Source organism: Oncorhynchus clarkii, chromosome 27, assembly GCF_045791955.1.
Source record: "Oncorhynchus clarkii lewisi isolate Uvic-CL-2024 chromosome 27, UVic_Ocla_1.0, whole genome shotgun sequence".
Taxonomy (NCBI): Eukaryota; Metazoa; Chordata; class Actinopteri; order Salmoniformes; family Salmonidae; genus Oncorhynchus; species Oncorhynchus clarkii.
In genome coordinates this window covers 17182749-17204343 of record NC_092173.1, presented here as the reverse complement: position 1 = coordinate 17204343, position 21595 = coordinate 17182749, and the positions used below count along the sequence as shown (strand labels likewise).

The 21595-nt window shown below is 46.6% G+C and overlaps 1 protein-coding gene across 1 annotated transcript in view; it reads right to left on the bottom strand.

The window, feature by feature from the left end:
- LOC139385817 (Fanconi anemia group J protein homolog) overlaps positions 1-21595 on the bottom strand; it is a 39586-nt gene that overhangs the window by 14134 nt on the left and 3857 nt on the right. Inside the window, exons 5-15 of the mRNA XM_071131064.1 lie at positions 21251-21400; positions 17646-17948; positions 14662-14883; positions 14184-14383; positions 13092-13224; positions 12748-12902; positions 12400-12568; positions 12121-12261; positions 11659-11820; positions 2542-2713; positions 2231-2352 (exon numbers count right to left, since the gene is read on the bottom strand). Coding sequence (XP_070987165.1) covers positions 2231-2352; positions 2542-2713; positions 11659-11820; positions 12121-12261; positions 12400-12568; positions 12748-12902; positions 13092-13224; positions 14184-14383; positions 14662-14883; positions 17646-17948; positions 21251-21400 — 1929 coding nt within the window. The remainder of the gene's footprint in view (positions 1-2230; positions 2353-2541; positions 2714-11658; positions 11821-12120; positions 12262-12399; positions 12569-12747; positions 12903-13091; positions 13225-14183; positions 14384-14661; positions 14884-17645; positions 17949-21250; positions 21401-21595) is intronic.

Sequence of the window (21595 nt, the reverse complement as noted above, 5' to 3'; positions counted from 1 at the left end):
CAGAGATTCCATATCAGCTGTAAGTGTCCTTTTATTGCCTGTTAAGCCAGAGGATTGTTTCCCTCACACACACACACACACACACACACACGGCTGCATATTCTAAGACATGCCTGTTGGGGGGGGGGGGGGGGGGGGGGAAACTACTCTACATGTGTATAATGTAACATTGGGTGCGTCCCAAAAGGCAGCCTGTACCCTATATACAGTAGTGCACGGCTAAGGTCAAAAGTAGTGCACTAAATAGGGAATAGGGTTCCATTTGGAATGCGTCCTTGATGTAATAGCAGCTTAGCAAAGCTTTCGGTGTGGAGGACTGTTTCCAGTTCACCTTTGATCTCAGGCACGATAAAAGGCTAGTAAACGCAGTGCTGCTCTGTGAGTCGGTTAAAACCTTAAAAAGTTTTGCTGAGAGTCGAGTCTGGGAAAAGCAGTCTAGGCACGAAGGTAGGCGTCCACACTACATGAGGGGTCTACATAAGCTATAGGGGGTGCATGTTAGAAATGTGGGACAGGGGGAGTAAGTCCAAGTTAATGTGTTCTGAGAAGGGACTGTCTATATGTGCTTGGGTAAAGGTAGAAATGTTAAACAGGTGGGAGAGTGACATACAGTATGTATGTATGTATGACAAATACAGTATGTATTTTTGTGGCTCTGGGCATGTGAGTGAGACAATTTGAGTGTAGTTGTGCGAGACAGAAAGTGTGCACTACATGTGTCATATGAGCATGCGAGTATGTATCTGACCCCCCTATAAGATCCTATAAGATCCCTGTCACAGCCGGGACAGCGTTGTGTTGCTGTATACCTGTGGCTTACTGCTTGCCCGGCGCCCGCTGGGTTGTTTTAGCGTAGCTGTCAGAGGGGCCGTGGGGACATACAGTGACCTGGCCCTGACAGTCATTAGTGTCATGTCCAGTCCCTTCTTCTGGTAATGGGGGTCAGCTAGCAGACCTTACCACCCCTAAGGGCTCCTCTGGGGCCAGGGCAGGCAGCTGACACACCACGAGAAGAAAGGAAAGAATAGAGAAAAAGAAAAAAGAAAATAAAAAGCAAGAGACAGACCTTTACACCCGCTCATGGCTCCTCTGGGGCAGCTGACATGCGACCTGCCATTTATCCTATTTACTCAGTAGAGAAGAGGAAAGGAGAGAGAATTTAACAGAAAATATCTGCTGTGCTATTGGGTGAACCTGTTTCTCAGCATGAGAAGGACAAGGGGAGCCCATAGCTCTCTCCAGTCTTCGGCCACATCAAGCCATCTCCCATCCCTCAAGGGCCACTCAAAAGGGAGCTGCGAGCGGGCTACATAAGGCTAAATACTGATGTTGGGCCTCGCAACCTTGACCTGCTCATCACAAACTTCATTTGAACTTATCTGTTGTCTGCTGATTTCGTCCTTATTTTGGGTGGAAATATGAGACAAAATATCCTCAGAAAGGTGTTACTAACCCGCATGTCTCTGTGTGTGGCTATCATAATTTGCTCATCATCACCTAAGGCATGCACACAATGATGAAAGTACACGTGATGCATGCATGCCAACCAAAGTCAAAGCGGTTTACATGGTTTTGTGCATGTACAAGGTGATGGAAATCTCCACAGCATTACCAGCGTTTTGAAAAGTTAAATAATAATAGTACTTTCCTGTGGACATTTCTTTCGACTCAAAGAAACAATCACACAGACAACTTAGAGTAAGTTAAAATGCTATATATTATCTGGCTTGTAAGAGAACTTTACAAGTGTTTGCAGTGCTTTAATTCAGACTGTGTACCCAGAAAGCTGGTATCAGACTGATTTATTAGGCAACACTGGGCCATGACAAAAAGGTAAGGAAGGATGGAGAGAGGAGGGAGAGTGGAGGAGGAGGGTAGAAACAAAGGTCAGCTCTATCTAACAGAACAAACACTGAGATTATTTTACAGATCACCAAAAAAGAGGAGGATATGCTTTTTGTTTGTGTGTGTACACCTGTGTACAGAACAGAACGTTTTCAGGGTTGGCACTGGAGGTCTGTAGGAAAATACATTGGCACACAGCAGATTCTGTGAAGCGCAAAGTCTAACCTGCAGGAGGGAGGTGGTCTCTCCACCTGTATGTGACTGGCTGGACAACTGTGAACATGGGTCTCTCTCTGTCCCTCTGGGTCCTCTGCTGTTAAACAGACCCGATGAGGCTCACCACCAAGACGTTGAGCCACCTCTGACCTCGGTCTCTGGTTCTTACCTGCAGGTCCTTGATGTTGGGGAAGGGGATGCCGATGGTGACCACTGCTCTGGCGTTGTCGTCTGTGAAGTCCAGTCCTTCACTCACCTTCCCTCTACATACTGCCATCAGCAGAGCTCCATCTGAGGGAGGGGCAGAAACAACACCAAAGGTACCCAACACCAAACATTTTATAACTGTTTGTGCACAGCTACTCAATGCTGAATTAACAAATCGGTGCTCTGTAATCCCTGGCCGAGAAGAGATAGACAGACAGAGAGAAGAAGAGAGCGAGAGATAGAATGAAATAAAGAGACACAGCCCAGTCTCACCTCTGTCCCCTGCAAACTCTCCACTGATTCTGATGGCATCATAGTACACCTGCAGCAGCTCATCAAAGTCTCCCTTCCCTCCTCCTCTGGGCTCTGTGATCACAGTCTTCCTCTCCTCCAGCTTCTCCCACAGCCCTGTGTTGGTCCAGCGGTCACGCAGCTTGTCCAGCATCTAGGAAAACAGAACACCAGCAAATTGATCAGGGCTTCATGCATGCATCAACAATATTAAACAATGTGATTTGTTCATATCTTTTTCAATTCATATTTTTGTTACTAATTTTCCAAACTCAGTCATCAGCAAATTCCTGAAGTCTACACTACATAACCTTCCAATAAATAAATAAATAACTATCAATTGGTGCTAACATGAATAATGCTTGGCACCACTATGGGATATAAGCTATTCTTTACATGGGTATTAACCGGTCTGGGAAAAGTCCAAAAAGTTATATTACTGGTCGTAGAAACATATCAAACGAAGTATAGAATCAATCTTTAGGATGTTTTTAACATAAATCTTCAATAATGTCTCAACCGGAGAATTCCTTTGTCTGTAGAAAAGCAATGGAACGCGAGGTAACTTTCACATGACCGCGCGTCACGAGCTCGTGGCTGCTGGCAGACCTCTGACTCATTCCCCTTTCATTCAGCCCCCCTTCACAGTAGATGCCTGAAACAACGTTCTAAAGACTGTTGACATCTAGTGGAAGCCTTAGGAAGTGCAAGATGACCAATATCCCACTATCGTCAATAGGGGCTGAGTTGAAAAACTACAAACCTCAGATTTCCCACTTCCTGGTTGGATTTTTTCTCAGGGTTTTGCCTGTCATATGAGTTCTGTTACACTCACAGACATCATTCAAGCAGTTTTAGAAACTTCAGAGTGTTTTCTATCCAATACTACTAATAATATGCATATATTAGCATCTGGGACTGAGTAGCAGGCAGTTTACTCTGGGCACGCTTTTCATCCAAAAGTGAAAATTCTGCCCCCTATCCCAATGAAGTTAATGACCTAATGAAGCAACAGAGCAGGAGTTGAGACTACAGTAAACAGGAGGAAAAACTAGGGCCATATTAGACCATGTGGTCCACATTAGAGCACCCTGAGAAAACCTTTCACATAGCAGCATAATATACTCCTCTCACATGACATACAGAGAAATAGGTTTCCAGGTTTCCTTTCTACAACTCTAAACTGTTTTTAGAGTTAGTGGGTGCACCTTGAATCTGTCCAGGGATACACAGTACAGTACACTGTCCTGACAGCTTGGCATCCAGACACTGCAGGTATGTGTGCGTGTGTCTTAAAGTCTGAAACAAAGTTCACAGCATGATGGCACGTGAAGCCCCTCCGCCCCCCAACCCCCCAGCCAGCCGCTCTCCCCTTTTTGCCCTCCCATGGCTCAGTTCCCCCCTCCCCTTCCTCCACAAAGTTGAAGCGTTTAAACTCCTCTCTTCTCCTCCTCCATCCGTAATAAAATCACTGTAGCTGTGGTTAGTGCAAAAGTCACGGTCTCTCTTGGGAGGAACATTGATCTAAAAGCCCTCTCGTCAGCTCCTAGCAGAGATCTAGTCATGTCTCCACCACAGCGGATTGTTCACATGGCTTCACAATCAAAGAGCTTATTCATTGGTTTGGAAATGTGTTCGAAGGGTTAAGTAGAAGTTATTTGTGTCTTGCAGTCAGCAGGAAAACTTCTCACAACAGGGCAACAGGGCTGGGTTTGCTCCTGGCTACATGGGGAAGGCCGAAACAGAGGGGGTTTTCATACAGGCCTTGCTGTCCCTGTTAAGTGAGATACAGAGAGAGACTAGGACAGAGAGATTGACCGAAAGAGAGAAATTCAAAGAGAGAGATGGGGAGAGAGCTGAAAGGGAGGAAGGGGTGTTTGTTTGGGCCCCGTTATCCCCCTGTCCCTTGTTAAGTGTAAACGTGCTGTTTACTGTCAGTGAGCAGCGGCGTACTCAGAGACGATACCCAAAAAGAATCCAGGCAGTACGTGGTTTAGATCAAATAATTATGTACGAAAAAAATAGATAAGCAGTTAGTAGGTTACTCTAACAAAGTGAGAAAAGGGAAATTAAACATTACAAGAGGGTGGATGGATGGATGGTTCCTCTAGTTCCTGGCACACAAAGGTGACTGACTAGCTACAGCCTGCCTGTGATTGTGAAATGAAGCAGAGGCAGATTTCATCAGGTCGCCTCGCTTAGCGCCACAATACAAACGGGAGGGCCGGGAAACAGAAAAGTTTCCATCAATAAAACATGACACTTTCACAAAAGCCTCAGCGTTACATCGACAAGGCCCCCCGCTGCTCTTTTAGCAGCTTTTCATTCGTAAACCACCACCACAACTCCTCCACAAAACTGGTTGTCCCAACAAATGCTTTCGATCCAATCCTGACTGACAATGGGTGAATTATTAAATGTTATATACTTTAGGATGTGAAACAAAAACAGTCATTATCTTCCATGCTGCACTTGAGGAAGACCAGAGGAGAGGCCGATTAAAGGAAGAAAAAGGGGGGGGGGAAAGAGGGTGAAAAAGCTCCCAGCAAGGAGGGGAGAGGAGACATGCGAAGTTCACTCTCTTGCTGATCTAATTGATGGTCTGGGTCACTGTAGTCAGCATCTTGGATTGTTCTTTATGTAGCCGACGTAAACTTCTGCCAGGGAACAGCGAGTAACCTGATAACAAGGGAAGCGTAACCCAATAATAAAAGGCCAGCCAGGGCTCTTAAAACACAGGGTATGCTTCACAAATGGCACCCTATTCCCTATATAGTGCACTACATTTGACCAGAGGCCTATGGGACATGGTAGTAGTGCACTATATAGGGAGTAGGGTCCCATTTGAGACACAGAAGGAACACATGCACTTGAACAGCACAAACATACAGAGCTTGTTGTTTACATTCCCTGAGCTGTAATTTGTAAAGCCCTTATAAAAGCGGGGGGCGAAATACAATCCAGTCAGTGCCACTCCAGCAGGAGCCCCTTGGCTTGCAGCAGGGCCCAGGGTAATGGTCCCTAATGCTTTTATCTCTCAGACACTAAGAGTAAACATCACTCTGGCTGTGAACCAAATAGAACCCTACTCCATATATAGTGCACTATTTTTGAGTCGGGCCATAAAAGTAGTGTACTTGATAGGGAACAGGGTGCCATTTGGGACAAACACTCGGTGTCTCGTTGCCCTGACTGATGCTGCCATTTAATATTGAGCAGATTTTCCTTAATCTTGACTGAGTAGAGCCGGGTTGAAAGGCAACAAGGCGAGGCAGGGCAGAGAATAGGCAGGGAGCATAGACATTAAAACCAGTAGCTAGTGATAGCGCTGACATCATCCATGTATTCCTATGCAACCAATGGTGCATGAAGCCGGAAGTATTTGAATTTGAAGCGCGCCATATCGCTGAACCTTATACCTCAGTGGGCTGAATGCCCCCTCCAAAAACGCAAAGGATCATGGTAACGTCCATCTAAAAACATTTTGTTTGGCCAGAATGGCGATCATAATTTACATAGGCTTTCTAGGGCAGACCAGGGCTTTCGGCACCGCTAGGTTGCTACTCATTAGCCGACCATCAGAGCTCGTGACTTCAGACCGGACACTGGGGACCTGGCAAGGAGACGAGGAGACAAGGAGGGTTGGCTAGGTCTAGGAGAGGAGACTGTGCTACACTACTCTATGGAAAGGCAGGCAGACAAGTGAAAATCACCTAGCTATTCATCAAGACTCCTCTGCCAGACAGCTCACCTTGACCTCCAACTGATCCAACCAAACTAATGACAGCTAATGAAATGTTGCAAGAACTATGTACAAGCAACCTATGAACACCAAAGAGAGGACCTGTGTAGAGTTTGTGTCTGAGTTCACACGTAGTACAGAGAGTATGACTGGAAGGATGCCATCGTGTGCCATGGTGTGTGTGTGTGTGTGTAACTTCGCCTTCATGACTCATTTAAGGGCATTATCTGACGGGGAGGTGGTGTATCTACTGGCCCCACATCGGTCTGGGGCGGTCTGCTGAAGCGCTACGGCAAATGTCAATCTGCACACTCGGCTGGCGCCCAGGTGCACAAACACAACAGGAACGACCCAGCGCACCCCCACAGAGGACAAACCACCACACACACATTTCAAAGTAAAATGGCTCCTTTTGAATTTAACAGTATTGTACGTAATTTAGACAATTATGAAGGAAATAGAAACTGAAGGTTGCAAACATGGGAATCAAACCCCCGGCCCCTAGTGGCAATGTGTAGTCCACAACCACTGGCTCTCCAGCAGGGCAGTGTTAGCATGGCCCCTCATTCAAAACATGGGAATCAAACCCCCGGCCCCTAGTGGCAATGTGTAGTCCACAACCACTGGCTCTCCAGCAGGGCAGTGTTAGCATGGCCCCTCATTTAAAACATGAGAATCAAACCCCCGGCCCCTAGTGGCAATGTGTAGTCCACAACCACTGGCTCTCCAGCAGGGCAGTGTTAGCATGGCCCCTCATTTAAAACATGTGTAGTCCACAACCACTGGCTCTCCAGCAGGGCAGTGTTAGCATGGCCCCTCGTTCAAAACATGGGAATCAAACCCCCGGCCCCTAGTGGCAATGTGTAGTCCACAACCACTGGCTCTCCAGCAGGGCAGTGCTAGCATGGCCCCTCATTCAAAACATGGGAATCAAACCCCCGGCCCCTAGTGGCAATGTGTAGTCCACAACCACTGGCTCTCCAGCAGGGCAGTGTTAGCATGGCCCCTCATTTAAAACATGGGAATCAAACCCCCGGCCCCTAGTGGCAATGTGTAGTCCACAACCACTGGCTCTCCAGCAGGGCAGTGCTAGCATGGCCCCTCATTCAAAACATGGGAATCAAACCCCCGGCCCCTAGTGGCAATGTGTAGTCCACAACCACTGGCTCTCCAGCAGGGCAGTGCTAGCATGGCCCCTCATTCAAAACATGGGAATCAAACCCCCGGCCCCTAGTGGCAATGTGTAGTCCACAACCACTGGCTCTCCAGCAGGGCAGTGCTAGCATGGCCCCTCATTCAAAACATGGGAATCAAACCCCGGGCCCCTAGTGGCAATGTGTAGTCCACAACCACTGGCTCTCCAGCAGGGCAGTGTTAGCATGGCCCCTCATTCAAAACATGGGAATCAAACCCCCGGCCCCTAGTGGCAATGTGTAGTCCACAACCACTGGCTCTCCAGCAGGGCAGTGCTAGCATGGCCCCTCATTCAACTCATTCAAAACATGCCATAAGGTTCCACAGCAGTCCTGAGATGCTGTTGGTCCACGCAACAACATGGAATGAGGAGGACTACAGTGTTTAGCCAGTCTCAGAGTAAAAAACAGGCACAACTAACAGTGAATAATTAATGGTAATTTCTGGGTATGGTGTATGTGTGTGAGCGAGTCGCTCAGCTTCTGGGCCGGATCTCTGCGTTGTCTGGTCTGGAGGGTTGAGTGCCACTCTTAGGCATTGAATTGTACACTTCCTCTCTTTCGCACGTCTTCGCTCCCTCCATGCCCCCAAAATCTCCAAATTTCACCTCTTTCCGCTCCCCCCCAGTGTCGGTGGGCTGTGTTGCGACACGTCACTTGTCTCCTAGCGCCTGATAAATAATGGAGTTGGTCTTGGGCGACGGTAGAATTAATTAAACATTAACGGGAGACGTGTTGCAGCCTTGAATTATACATTTTGGGACTGTATCAACAGTGGACTAATGAAACAAATATCAAAATATAGTTTGAGTGGAATTCCCCTTTAACGCTGTAGCTTAGTGAAACATTTAGACCACAACAGCAGCGCACCTCAAGTTCCCACTGTAAAAGGCCATATAAAACATCATCTCAGCTGGAACTTTAAAGACGGATATGTGCCTGTCTGAGCAAGGTGGCCCACAAACACAGACACACACTGTAGAGATGACCGCACACCTTCAGCTGAGTAATAATCTCTAAGTGTGGCTGGGAGACAGCAGGGTGTGTGTGTGTGTGTGTGTGTGTGTGTGTGTGTGTGTATGCGTGAGCATGCCCCCAGCCTCCTCCTCAGCCCCCTTCAGGCGCCAGCGCGGCTGCGTCTTCACACAGACAACTAGGCGACATCACCCCTAATGGCCCTTATCTCAATCTGCTTTAAAAGCATCTTGCGTTTCCCTGCAATATATTCACCTCTGCAAATCCCACTTTTTAATAAACCCACCTCTCCACCCCTCTCTTCCCAACCCCCAACGGTGTGTTTTGTCCCTTTCCTCTAGCGGTGCGTCCAGACGGCGAGGCGCGGGCAGAGGGGTACCGTGGTTTTAATGGGCATTAACTGGGGGGCTGTTGAGGCTCAAGTGCTACAAACCACAGCTCCAGGAGGGCTCTGGGAGATGTCTGAGTGTGTAATGTCTGCATGAGAGTGTGTGTATGCCCACACACACACACACACGTGTGCGAGCAAGCGTGAGAGAGAGAACCTTTAACTGTGTGTTCTTGAGTTGTAATGTATGTCCTGTGGGCGTATGCACATTCAGAGTGTGTCTGCCAGGAGTGTGTGTATCTGTCAGAGGGCGACAGACAGAGCCGAGAGGGAAGGAGGACGCCTCTACGGCCTTTGTGTGAATGTGGCCTCTGTCTCTCAGTACTGCAGCCTCTCCGATAGGCATCACCCAGACACACTGACAAGAGGTAAGCCTGGAGATGACCCATCCTCTGTCACACACACACACACCGGCTCCAGAGGGCCTCAGACTCTCCAATTAATACCCCAAGTAGCCCCTCATCTCTTCATCTTTAAGCTCCGAATGTCTGCACATTAAATATTAATGCACAGAGGGCATAGAGCTCCTACACTAGCCATCAATAATACACAATATCCACCCAGAGTTGTTCTGCGGCTGTCTCTGCCCGCCTGGCGTCATGGCTGGGGGGGAAATGAGAGGGGAAAGAGACAAAACTGGATCCTAAGAAGAGACTGTCAGCTTTCCTTTCATATTCTGATATCATTGATATAGTCTCAACTGGATAGTCAGCTAGAGGAAAAGCTGGAGCTTTGACAACACCAAAGGGTCAAATACAAACCATAGACCTATTGTATATAAGCATAAAGAATGAGTGCAATGTAAGACACTAAACAGGCACACAAGTGGCCACACAAAGGTATGCAGCGCTGTGCAAAAACGCTAACAAACCTTCACATGTAACACACTCGTATGTGTGCACGTGTGAGCTCCAACACGCCAACAGTGACATGAGTGAGCCAGCTGGTCCATAAGTGGACTGGTGACAGAGACTGAATGGAAATCTATTATTGATGGAGGAAAGCATAACAATCAAAGGAGGACCAAGTATTTATCAATGGGCCCTTAGAAGTGTCTGGTTAACTGAAAGGGGATACAGGGTTTCATGTAAGGTATTTGTTAGCTTACCGCTATTTAAGAGATACCCATTAACTCTACATTACAGCTGCTCACCATATATGGACTCTTAGGACCTCTTCCTTTGTCACTCAAATCAAAATTTTATTCAAATTTTATTGGTCACATACACATATCTAGCAGATGTTACTGTGGGTGTCGCAAAATGCTTGTGTTCCTAGCTCCAACAGTGCAGTCGTATCTAACAATTCACAACAACACACACAAATCTCAATGGAATTAAGAAATATATAAATATTAGGACGAGCAATGTCGGAGTGGCATTAACTAGAACACAGCAGAATACAGTATATACATAAAACATGAGTAAAACAGTATGTAAACATTATTAAAGTGTACAGTCCATTCAGAAAGTATTCAGAACCCTGGACTTTTTCCACATTTTGTTACGTTACAGCCTTATTCTAAAATGGATTTAATAGAAAAAAAATCCTCATCAATCTACACACAATACCACATAACGACAAAGCGAAAACTGGTTTAGACCAGAATACCAGAAATACCTTGTTTACATAAGTATTCAGACCCTTTGCTAGGAGACTCGAAATTAAGCTCAGGCGCATCCTGTTTCCATTGATCATCCTTGAGATGTTTCTACAACTTCATTAGAGTCCACCTGTGGTAAATTCAATTTATTGGACAAGATTTGGAAAGGCACACACCTGTCTATTTTTATTTAACATTTATTTAACTAGGCAAGTCAGTTAAGAACAAATTCTTATTTACAATGACAGCCTACCTCGGCCAAACCCGGACAACGCTGGGCAAATTGTGCGCAGGCCTATGGGACTCCCAATTACGGCCGAATGTGATACAGCCTGGTTACGAACCAGGGACTGTAGTGACGCCTCTTGCACTGAGATGCAGTGCCTTAGACCGCTGCCCCACTCGGGAGCCCTCGGGAGTCTAGAGAAGGAAACCTGCTGAAGAGATGAAAACCTGTTCCAGAGCTCTCAGAACCTCAGACTGGGGCGAAGGTTCACATTCCAACAGGACAACAACCCTAAGCACACATCCAAGGCAACGCAGAAAAGGCTTCAGGACAAGTCTCTGAATGTCTTTGAGTGGCCCAGCCAGAACCCGAATTGAACCCGATCGAACATCTCTGGAGAAACCTGAAAATAGCTGTGCAGCGACGCTCCCCATCCAACCTGACAAAGCTTGAGAGGATCTGCAGAATGGGAGAAACTCTCCAAATACAGGTGTGCCAAGTTTGTAGCGTCATTCCCAAGAAGACTCAAGGCTGTAATCGCTGCCAAAGTTGCTTCAACAAAGTACTGAGTAAAGGGTCTGAATACTTATGTAAATGTGATGTCAGAAGCAGAGCTGCCATGTCTGTCGGCGACATCTTATGTATCTTTCTGTTGAAATCAAACAAAATGTCTCTACTCTCTACTTATTAACTCAACTTCCTTCTCATACCAGTTGTGCCAAATTTGCTTATACACAGCAAGGATAGCATGAGAGTACATTAAAACATTCAAACTCAATATGTGGTCTCTAGTCCCTCCTGGTGGTAAACGGTAGGAGCTGAATACGTTTTTAAACAAGAGAAAGAGTGGTGAGTGAAGGATCACATCAGCTCAGTGGTTCTTAAGCAAAACATTTTGCATACTGAAAACAAAAATCAATTGGAAATATTTCAAACCTCCCGAACTAACTTTAGCAAAGAGACTGGTCTTACCTTGTAGGAGGGCAAAAAGCAGAGCACTCCCCTTCCAACAGCCTGGCAGACCCTGAGCAGCAGGGCTCCCACCTCATCCTGGAAGGCATAGGTCTCAGCATGCTGGAAGGTGGCACACAGCTTCCTCCCCTGGGGGCCAGAGCCCAGCGTACCCACCCACACCTGGCGGAAGGACAGGGACATGTCAGACACTGACTGAACACACTGAGCAGGGGTATACCAACTGACAAGTATGCAGGATGTGACTGTTTATACATTGAGGGGGTAAAGCTGCCCTTCTGCCAGGATAAAATTCATGAAGGACAAGACCCAGTCAAATCTTATTCATTTGGGCTTTTTTTGCTTGGCTACATAGTCCAGTTCCTTTCTGAGCATAGTTAACCATCAATCAGACTGTTTCTGGATACTATGATAAAATCACCACCCATAACACCTGAAATGAAGGCAGAGATTTCTACTGACCTGTGACTTGCTGATGACGTGGCTGGCCTCTAGCTGGATAGAGAACTTGACCCCCAGTTCTGAGGAGAAGGATCCCATAGGAGACAATGTGCCTGAGGTCAACACGATGGTGTGAACACTGTCCGAAAGGTCTGAGAACGCCTGCCACGCGCGCGCACACATACACACACAAAGACCACACCCCTTAGGACAAAGTAATATAATAATACGCTACTTATCAGTAACAGGTACTTTCCCCCCCAAATAAACAGTATACAGTACATCCTCCCTGCTACTCACCACAGCAGGGTTTAGGCACCAGAAGCTGAGTGTGTGTACGAGGGTCTTGGTCTTGGCACTGTGGCGTCGGCGGTTGGGCCTGGCGAAGAAGCCCTGAGCATCTGGCACATCTGGAGCAGTGGTCCAGGTGTAGGACTGCTGCAGCGCCACGCGGTAGTCCTCTGCAAACCTGACCATGGGAACATGACCAGCACAGAAGTCTTCGTCAATGATCGAAAAGTGTTTGTATAATGTATTTTGTAGTATGTTGCTCTTGTTTTTCCACCCTGACTACAATACACATTTTCCAATTAGGACAATACAAATATTGACTGATTGTTAAAGACTTGTTCACAGACTGCCTCTGACCTGCTCTTGTCCCTGTAGAGGAAGTCCAGCACCATGAAGAGACTCTTGAGGACAGAGGAGCTGGCTGAGCTGATGGTGGGGACCTCCACGGTGTCCTCTCTCCCGTTCACCAGCCCAACCCGCTCCTCCTTCTCCAACACCGCTGCCAGGTGTTTCTATACCGGGGGAGAGATGAGGGAGGGAGAGAGATGGGGGAGAAAAGAGAGATGCTGTAGACCTTTCTAAACACACAAACATTGCAACAAAAAAGAAAAAGGGGGTGAAGGTGAGAGAGATCAAAAGACAGGGACTGAGACAGAGAGACAGGTGAGAGGAGACCTAGGTGGTCAACAACATTATCTGACCTGCAGCATGGCAAAAGTGTCAGCAGTGATGCCCATGGTGTGGAAGAGTCCCAGAACCTCCTTGCCGTTCCACACCTTACAAGACATCTCATACTCCCTTTCAGCCAGAACACTGCAGCTCTCCTGCATCCAGCTACACCACAGGAGGAAGAGACAGCCATGAGAGGCAGCCATCTTAGAACTACTGTTTGATATTGAGGAAAGTCTAGTGAATATATTCTTTAGAAGTATTGATTACATTTAAATAAATGTTTAACCAAGACGTGTTGATTAGTAGACCAGTTGTGATTGTGTTGGCCTAGAAAGAAAAACATGCACCAGAAATAGACAGGTAGAGAAACACTGCTGTAGTTTTAGTAGGGGGGGAGGTCTTACTTGAGCAGGCTGCAGCAGAAGACCCAGAGGGGTTAGGGTCTACCATGAGGGGTTAGGGTCTACCATGAGGGGTTAGGGTCTACCCAGAGGGGTTAGGGTCTACCATGAGGGGTTAGGGTCTACCATGAGGGGTTAGGGTCTACCCAGAGGGGTTAGGGTCTACCCAGAGGGGTTAGGGTCTACCCAGAGGGGTTAGGCTCTACCCAGAGGGGTTAGGCTCTACCCAGAGGGGTTAGGCTCTACCCAGAGGGGTTAGGGTCTACCATGAGGGGTTAGGGTCTACCCAGAGGGGTTAGGGTCTACCCAGAGGGGTTAGGGTCTACCCAGAGGGGTTAGGGTCTACCCAGAGGGGTTAGGGTCTACCCAGAGGGGTTAGGGTTTACCCAGAGGGGTTAGGGTTTACCATGAGGGGTTAGGGTCTACCCAGAGGGGTTAGGGTCTACCTAGAGGGGTTAGGGTCTACCTAGAGGGGTTAGGGTCTACCTAGAGGGGTTAGGGTCTACCTAGAGGGGTTAGGGTCTACCGAGAGGGGATAGGGTCTACCGAGAGGGGATAGGGTCTATCTAACTCCAGGAGGTTAGGGTCTACCTAGAGGGGTTAGGGTCTACCTAGAGGGGTTAGGGTCTACCGAGAGGGGTTAGGGTCTACCGAGAGGGGTTAGGGTCTACCGAGAGGGGTTAGGGTCTACCTAACTCCAGGAGGTTAGGGTCTATTTACTTGAGCAGGGAGCAGCAGAAGGCACGTAGGGGTTCGTGGTTGGAGCGTCTGATGTTATGGGTCACCATGCCGTCCAGCTCCTCCCTGGCAGAGAGCAGCTGGGGTTTGTTCAGGGTGTAGCTGGCACTCTCCCTGGCACAGTCCTCTATGTTGTGGGCCTCATCCAGAACCACAATCTGACCCTTCAGGTTGATCTGCATCTGGAGGAGAGGGGAAGGGGAGGAGGGGAAAATATGACATACAGAGACAGCCTCCCCTCACTCCTTTTCTCCCCCAGTAGACATGCAGTGGGTTTGACCAGGTGGTGGTCAAGGAATATGTTCAGCTAAAAGTAAAGGAGAACACATCTATATTTCAATTGTGTGAAACCACCTTTCTTCTGGTCTACATCCTCATCCCTCACTCCTCTTACTCCAACAACAATTCCCTCCATCCCACGCCCCACCTTGCATCCTCCTCACCCCAGCCCCAGACTCACGCTCTCCCTGATGAGGGGGTCCAGTAGGTAGTTGTAGGGACAGAAGACGATACAGGCTTCCTGCATGAGGTCCCTGGCAGCGTAGTAGGAGCAGGCCCTCAGCCGGCCCCCCAGTCGAACCAGGTCCTCTATGTCCCAGGCCTGGTGGAGACCATGGACCCACTGCAAAGTGTTCTGGTCCTGCATCTTGTGCACACCGTTTTTGAAGCGGCACGACACGCCCTGCGTGTGGTAGGAAAAAGAGAGAGGAGGAGTTGTTTTCATCCTTGACAATACACACATGAAAAGTGATTTAGTTCAGCACACTGGTGACCTTGAGGACCTCTCAGAACTGACACTTTGGTCAAAAGACCTTCATTGTGGTTTACACACATAGTACATGAGTCTGTTGGCTGGAATTTACCCTCGCCCCAAACAATATTGTACCAAATTCCCTGAGATATTGGTAATACCAGAAGAGTTGATGTTGGTATCAGCCAATATTGAGTGTGTATATGTCAGAAGGCCCATTACCTGGTCATCAGAGGCGCCTCAAATACCACCATGCCACAACCAGGCAGCTCCCCGGTGACACACACGTGATGACTATACTCCGTTACCGCCAAAGGCATGGAAAAGCAGCTATCAAAGGGGTGGGTGAGCCCTCACTTTCTGCCAGACATCAAGGATAAACTTCGGCACTTAAAACAGTTTTGTTTCAAACGGTTCAGTGTGTGTGTGTGTGTTTGTGCGTGTGTGTGGCGAAGGTGAAAGGATTAGCATCCACTCAAGTAATTGTTATCTTGGGGCAATGGCAGCTTAGGGGTGCGATTTGACTTCATGACTCCACAAAAAGAGAAAGCACAACAGAGGAGTCTTAACCCAAATGAGCTCAGTCAAAGCCAGAAGGTGGGTTGTATAGTGCAGTAACAAGAGACTGGCTTTAGACAGGGCCTAGGTGACTGGAGAGTGGAGGGATAAACAGGGCTGGTAGAAGTAGGATGAGTGCAATGGAGCTGTGGTCATTCTATCCTCTGGGGTTGTCGCGGGGACACCCACTCTCTGTAACAGATCAGGATGTGACACTGTCACCATGTCGACTTTAGACAGAGGAAGACAGGACAGGTAGACACCTCCGGTGACAGCGCAATAGGGGCTTATTATACGATCAGTCTCTCATTTGTGTGTGTATGTGTGAGTAATAGGTGCTCATTATACTAGACACCTCACCTTGAGGAGAACAGGAGTTAGGACCGTAACACTGACTATAAAGAGTCTCCCATCCGACACAAAACCTGTCTGAAGCCTCATCGTCCTGCTAGAGAGTCTGTCTGACCGATTGGAGATATTATGTAATTGCCACCCGGGGCGACGGTGATGGGGGTTGTCTGCCTGTCCTTTAACTGTGGGGTTGGGTTACGAAGCCTTTCTTTCTAGAGCTCAGAGGCGGCTCGAATTCACACTTTAAGTGTCTGTCACTGGGATTAGAAACATCACTCAAACTCAGGATTGGAGGTGTGTGTGTTTCCATTTCTGAGGAGGAGTTGGTTTTTTGGGGTAAATCTCCATCCAAAAGAATCCAATTCAGGCCCAACCACCTCCATTGAGAGGTAACAGGGCAACACTAATGTAGCCTATCTAGGAGCTGAGCGGGTCTAAGCCCTAGGGTGGAGCAGGGCAAGAGGCCTTGACCTCGGCTCTACACAACAAGACCCTATTGGTGACACTAAGGAGGACACCATGTTACTACAAAGAATGGCGGTAGGTGAGTCAGAGGTTGGGGAAGCGGGCCAGCAATTGGACAGTCGTCAGTTAAAATTCCAGGTTTTATCGAAAAACAAGTGTGTATAGGGTTGCAAAGCTAACTGTAGTTTACCAAAATTACTGGAATCTTCAGTAATTAAGAGGAAATCTTAAATCACTTGAATCACTTAAAAAATATATTCATTTTTAATATCTATGTCTATATTGGCCATGAGTTTCTAGCAGATAGACCAGACCATATGGTTCAAGAGAAAATAGCCTTATTAATTTAAAAAGCATCAACAATGGCATTATTTTCAATTAACTCTGCAACTTTTCCAACTATTGTCTATTTTCCCACTGCCACCAGTTTGATGCCGAAATATTAACAAATACATACTGACATAGTCAAATACATACTGACATAGTCAAATACATACTGACATAGTCAAATACATACTGACATACATACTGACATAGTCAAATACATACTGACATAGTCAAATACATACTGACATAGTCAAATACATACTGACATAGTCAAATACATACTGACATACATACTGACATAGTCAAATACATACTGACATAGTCAAATACATACTGACATACATACTGACATACATACTGACATACATACTGACATACATACTGACATACATACTGACATACATACTGACATAGTCAAATACATACTGACATAGTCAAATACATACTGACATACATACTGACATACATACTGACATACATACTGACATAGTCAAATACATACTGACATAGTCAAATACATACTGACATAGTCAAATACATACTGACATAGTCAAATACATACTGACATAGTCAAATACATACTGACATAGTCAAAAACATAAGTGTGTAAAAAATATATAAAGGATATCATGCTGAAACCCTCATATTAAACACCAATGATTCTCACTACGTTGATGGTTTAGATTTAGGAAAATGTTTTACAGATTTGTCATTCTATTTTGTATTTGAAAATCAGATTTCATTATTTCTAATGTTTAATGTGATAAGGACACATATAATTAGACTCCTCTACAGATCTGAAGCACCAAAAAGGACCACCAGGTGTCTTGTGATAGATTACATAAAATCCTTGAAAGATACCAATTTTCTAGAATTTTACTGGTAAACTTAGAAAAGTGTCAAGAAATATACCCTCCCGTTGCAACCCTATGTGTGTATTAGGTCTATGTATGTGTAGGTCTGCATGTGCTGTGTGTCTATACTCTACTCACATTCTTGGCTTCCAGCAGTTCCTTGCAGCGTTCGTTGCGGTTGGAATGAGGCACCACCTCTGGGTGAACACAGGTGTGGTCCCTACTGGACAGAATGGTCATGGGGGCGGAAGAGTAGAGCGTACGCTTCATCTCGTGGGCGACCTGAGTGATCTGTTTGTGGGTGCGCGTGCCGAAGAAGATCTTGGGGACTTGTTTCTTCTTGCCCTCTTTGTCCTTCTCCTCTGAAGACTTCCCCACGGCTCCATTCTGGCCGCCTTTGGATGAGGCACAGGGGCAGAGAGAGCAGGACACCATGGGGGACTGGTGGACACATGAAGGAAGAGATGGGGGGAGAAAGAAGATAAAAGAACAAGATAAAGAGAGTTCTCTTCAATTTTACTTTGCTCACTATAAAAAAAGTTAATGACCAATACCAGACAACTGGTGAACTCTATATGTTCTAGTAGTTAACATATAGGAAAGTATAGCAAGAATGTGTATCCACATAATACTGCCTGTCAGCCATGGTTAGATGACATTCTCTGACTACTGAAGGCTGATAGGTGGCCATTGTTGGGGATGTGAAAGTGTAGCTGCTTTTTAATTGGCTGTCAGTAACCACAGTGGATGTGTGGTGTCCCTTTCTCTTGACACACAGGTGAACGTAGCCGACAGCGCTGCTGAAACCAATACCAGTCAGGTGGTGAGCTCTTTTAAGTGGGACACTCCAACCCTTTCAATAACACTAACATAAACCTTAAGCTTAGTAACTGAATAAGTCCTGCTTTTAAAATAATAAGAAATCCCTCACTCTCTTCCATCTTTTACAATCTGGCACCAACCGGTTTATATCCCTCACCGTATAAAGGAAAGCTCAGGGTGTGTGTTACACCTCTCTGCCAGCAGATCAAGCTAGCTGAGCCTATGGTGCTTCAGTTGAGACTAAAGGGGCCAGGCGGTTCAGGTAACCCTCCTTAATGCTCCTTCTCAAACCATTCAATATTACAATGTGTGTTAGGGGACCCTAACTGAGCTCAGCCACTTTTCCCTTGATTGAACAGGTATTCACTCTCACTCTCAGCATCACACATGGGGCAACAGGCAGCGGCGATGGGTGGAATTGTCCAGTGTTGAATGAATGAGTCGATGTGTGTCTGTTGCAGAGGGTAGCCAACACCATCAGGCCCCGTTAGTTAGTTATCTACATTCCATTCCAGGAGGGTGTCTGCTCGCTCCTATGAGCCCAGCGAAGCCCCAAACCGTGTCAGTCTGCGCCTTGGATGGGGACAGGCATGTAAAGGGATACCCTTGTCAGCAGTTTCCTGCTGCTGCCTCTTGACAAGGGTCTCTTTTCAGCAGTGACCCCATCCTCCCACCTGTCGATGAATAAGTCATTATTTGCCATGATCTCGCCGTAGGAGGAGGGTCATGCAGAGGGGCCTATTTAACGTGGCAGCAGCAGGAGGTAAGGTGATCAGGCTCTGTTGCCCAGGCGAGTAGCGGAGCCGCAAATCCGACTAGTCTGTTCCAATGATCTGGCCCTGCTGTAACCTGATCCTACTAGGGGACCCTAGAGGCCCCTCTGTTTATTCATCATGTCAGCTCAGGGTTCTTTATCCCCTTAACTCACAGAAGCTGCCTCCCAAATGTCACCCTATTACCTTGCTTGTGGCATCTCCCTACAGTGTTCATAAGAAAACCCCTCAAAGATATCACTTGGTATGTTTCAAACAGTACTAGAGTCATCCTTATTGTCAGGGCTGCGACAGTCAAAACCATGCCCTGGATGTAGGTGTTGGTGTGGGTCTCAGTCACTCAGTATACTTTTGGCCACATAGACCTAGCCAATTCCAGCCCTGTGTGCCTTTGAGTTTCAGCATTGCACAGCTGACACTTGAGAGACAGGAATCTCACACTCCGGGGGGCCAGGTGATGGTGGTGGAGGGTTGGCGGGGACAGGCTGGCTCTCTGGCGCCGCTCGCTGGACGCCAATTTGCTCCTCAGTCCTCAGCCTTCAAGGTTCGGAATGCATTCCAGTGGGAGGTGGGGTGCACATAAACACACACAGGGGTGGGCTGGCTAAGTCTCAAAAAGATGACTGCAGTGCCATCCTGATCAAATACCTTAGGAGACATGACACAAACTAGCCATCACCCCTCTGCTCTGAAGTGAATCCCAAATGGCACGCTATTCCCTATATAGTGCATTACTTTTTAACAGGGCCCATTGGGCTCTAGTCAAAAGTAGTGGACTGTGTATGCAATAGGGCCCCATTTGGGATGCACCCTGGTCTGCAACTGGCACAGGTGTGAGGTTGTGGGGCCCCCTGAATGGCTACCCAGCCTTCCCTCCTCAGAAAGCATGCGTTTATCCCTTTAGGTCCCAGGGCTCAGTAACCAGCAGGTGAACTCCATTCAATATTTATCCCTGGCTTTCACAGATCAGCGGCGAGGCAAACCCTCTTAATTAAAAGTGGAGCTCTATCCCATCAAAGAGCCCCATTCATGACTTCAGTCAGCAGTTCACAGCAGAGAGGAGCCGTTCAGTTATCAGCTGGGGAAAACAAGAAGAACAGAGGGAGGGAACTTTCTCCACCTTCCACCTCTCTTCATTTCTTTTTTTACCCCCTTCTCCTCCTGCAGCCTAAACACAAGCTATATTACATGACACATTCACTTGGCACACAAGAAATGTGAGAACAATGCCAAATGGAGCACAGCCACAAAATAAATAGGCTATGCTGCCACCCAGTGGACACAATGTAGTACTTAGCGGTACAAAATTGGGTAGCAACAGTAAAATATTTATCTTCATGGATTCTAATGGTTGGCATTAAAGTGGTAGTCAGTTGAGCTGATCCTAGATCAGCATTAAAAAGCAACATATCCTTAGTTAAAAATAGATGTACTCACACAATAGTGTGCCTCAGGGGGCAGGTCCATCAGTTAGGCTGGGCGATATGGCCAAAATAATTATCATATCACAATATTTTCCTATTTTTTTAACAGTATGGCGGTATGTGACTGTATTTTATGTTTTTGAATAATAAAACAGGTCTAAATATGTTTTATGAGTAGTGCATGAGCCTATGATGTAAACAAATGAATTCTAAGTGATTTGAACTGACTTTCTACATTCTGATGGTTTTATACTCAACCAAACTAAATCAAATCAAAGTTTATTGGTCACATACACAGTTTACCAGATGTCATAGCAGGTGCAGCGAAATACTTATCTTACTTACTCCTAACAACGCAGTAAAATATTAAACAATACAAAATAACTAAAAAATAGGAAATCAAGAAAGGTCAGAACTAGGTCACAACTGCCTGGGAAAGTAGTCCAATTTGTAAAACGTTCATTAAATTTAGCACTGTATCAAAATATCTTTGTAGACGGTAAAAATCCATATTGGTATGTGGATCTGTACCGGTATATAAAATATTTCACAGCCCTACCATCAGTTGAGCTGATCCTAGGTCAGCATTAAAAAGCAACATATCCTTAGTTTAGAATATAAGTACTCACATAGTGCGCCTCAGGGGGAAGGTCCATCAATTTAGATCAGCACTCACAGGCAACTGGCAACATATCCTTAGTTAAGGTACAGTAGATGTACTCACACAGCAGTTTCTATCAAGTGGCAGGTCTATAGTCTGTGCCTGGGTACTCAGCTCCACAGTCCAGGTCTGTGCTCCAGGCACTGGCCGCTCTCCTTCTGGCTCATCATCTATAAACACCACTCCCGGCTCCAAGCACCTCCTCTTACGACCCTGAGGGAAACAGAGAGTAAGGGTTTATGTTATTATTGTGTCATTATCAGCACAGGCCTGCATAGATTATAAGATCTTTATATCTTGTTTAAGTAGTTCCTGAGATGTCAAATACTTCTTTAGGCATTCAAGGCAGCAAAGAACTGAAAATCAGCAGACATGCAGATTTTGTATACCCTGGAACTTGAAACAGGG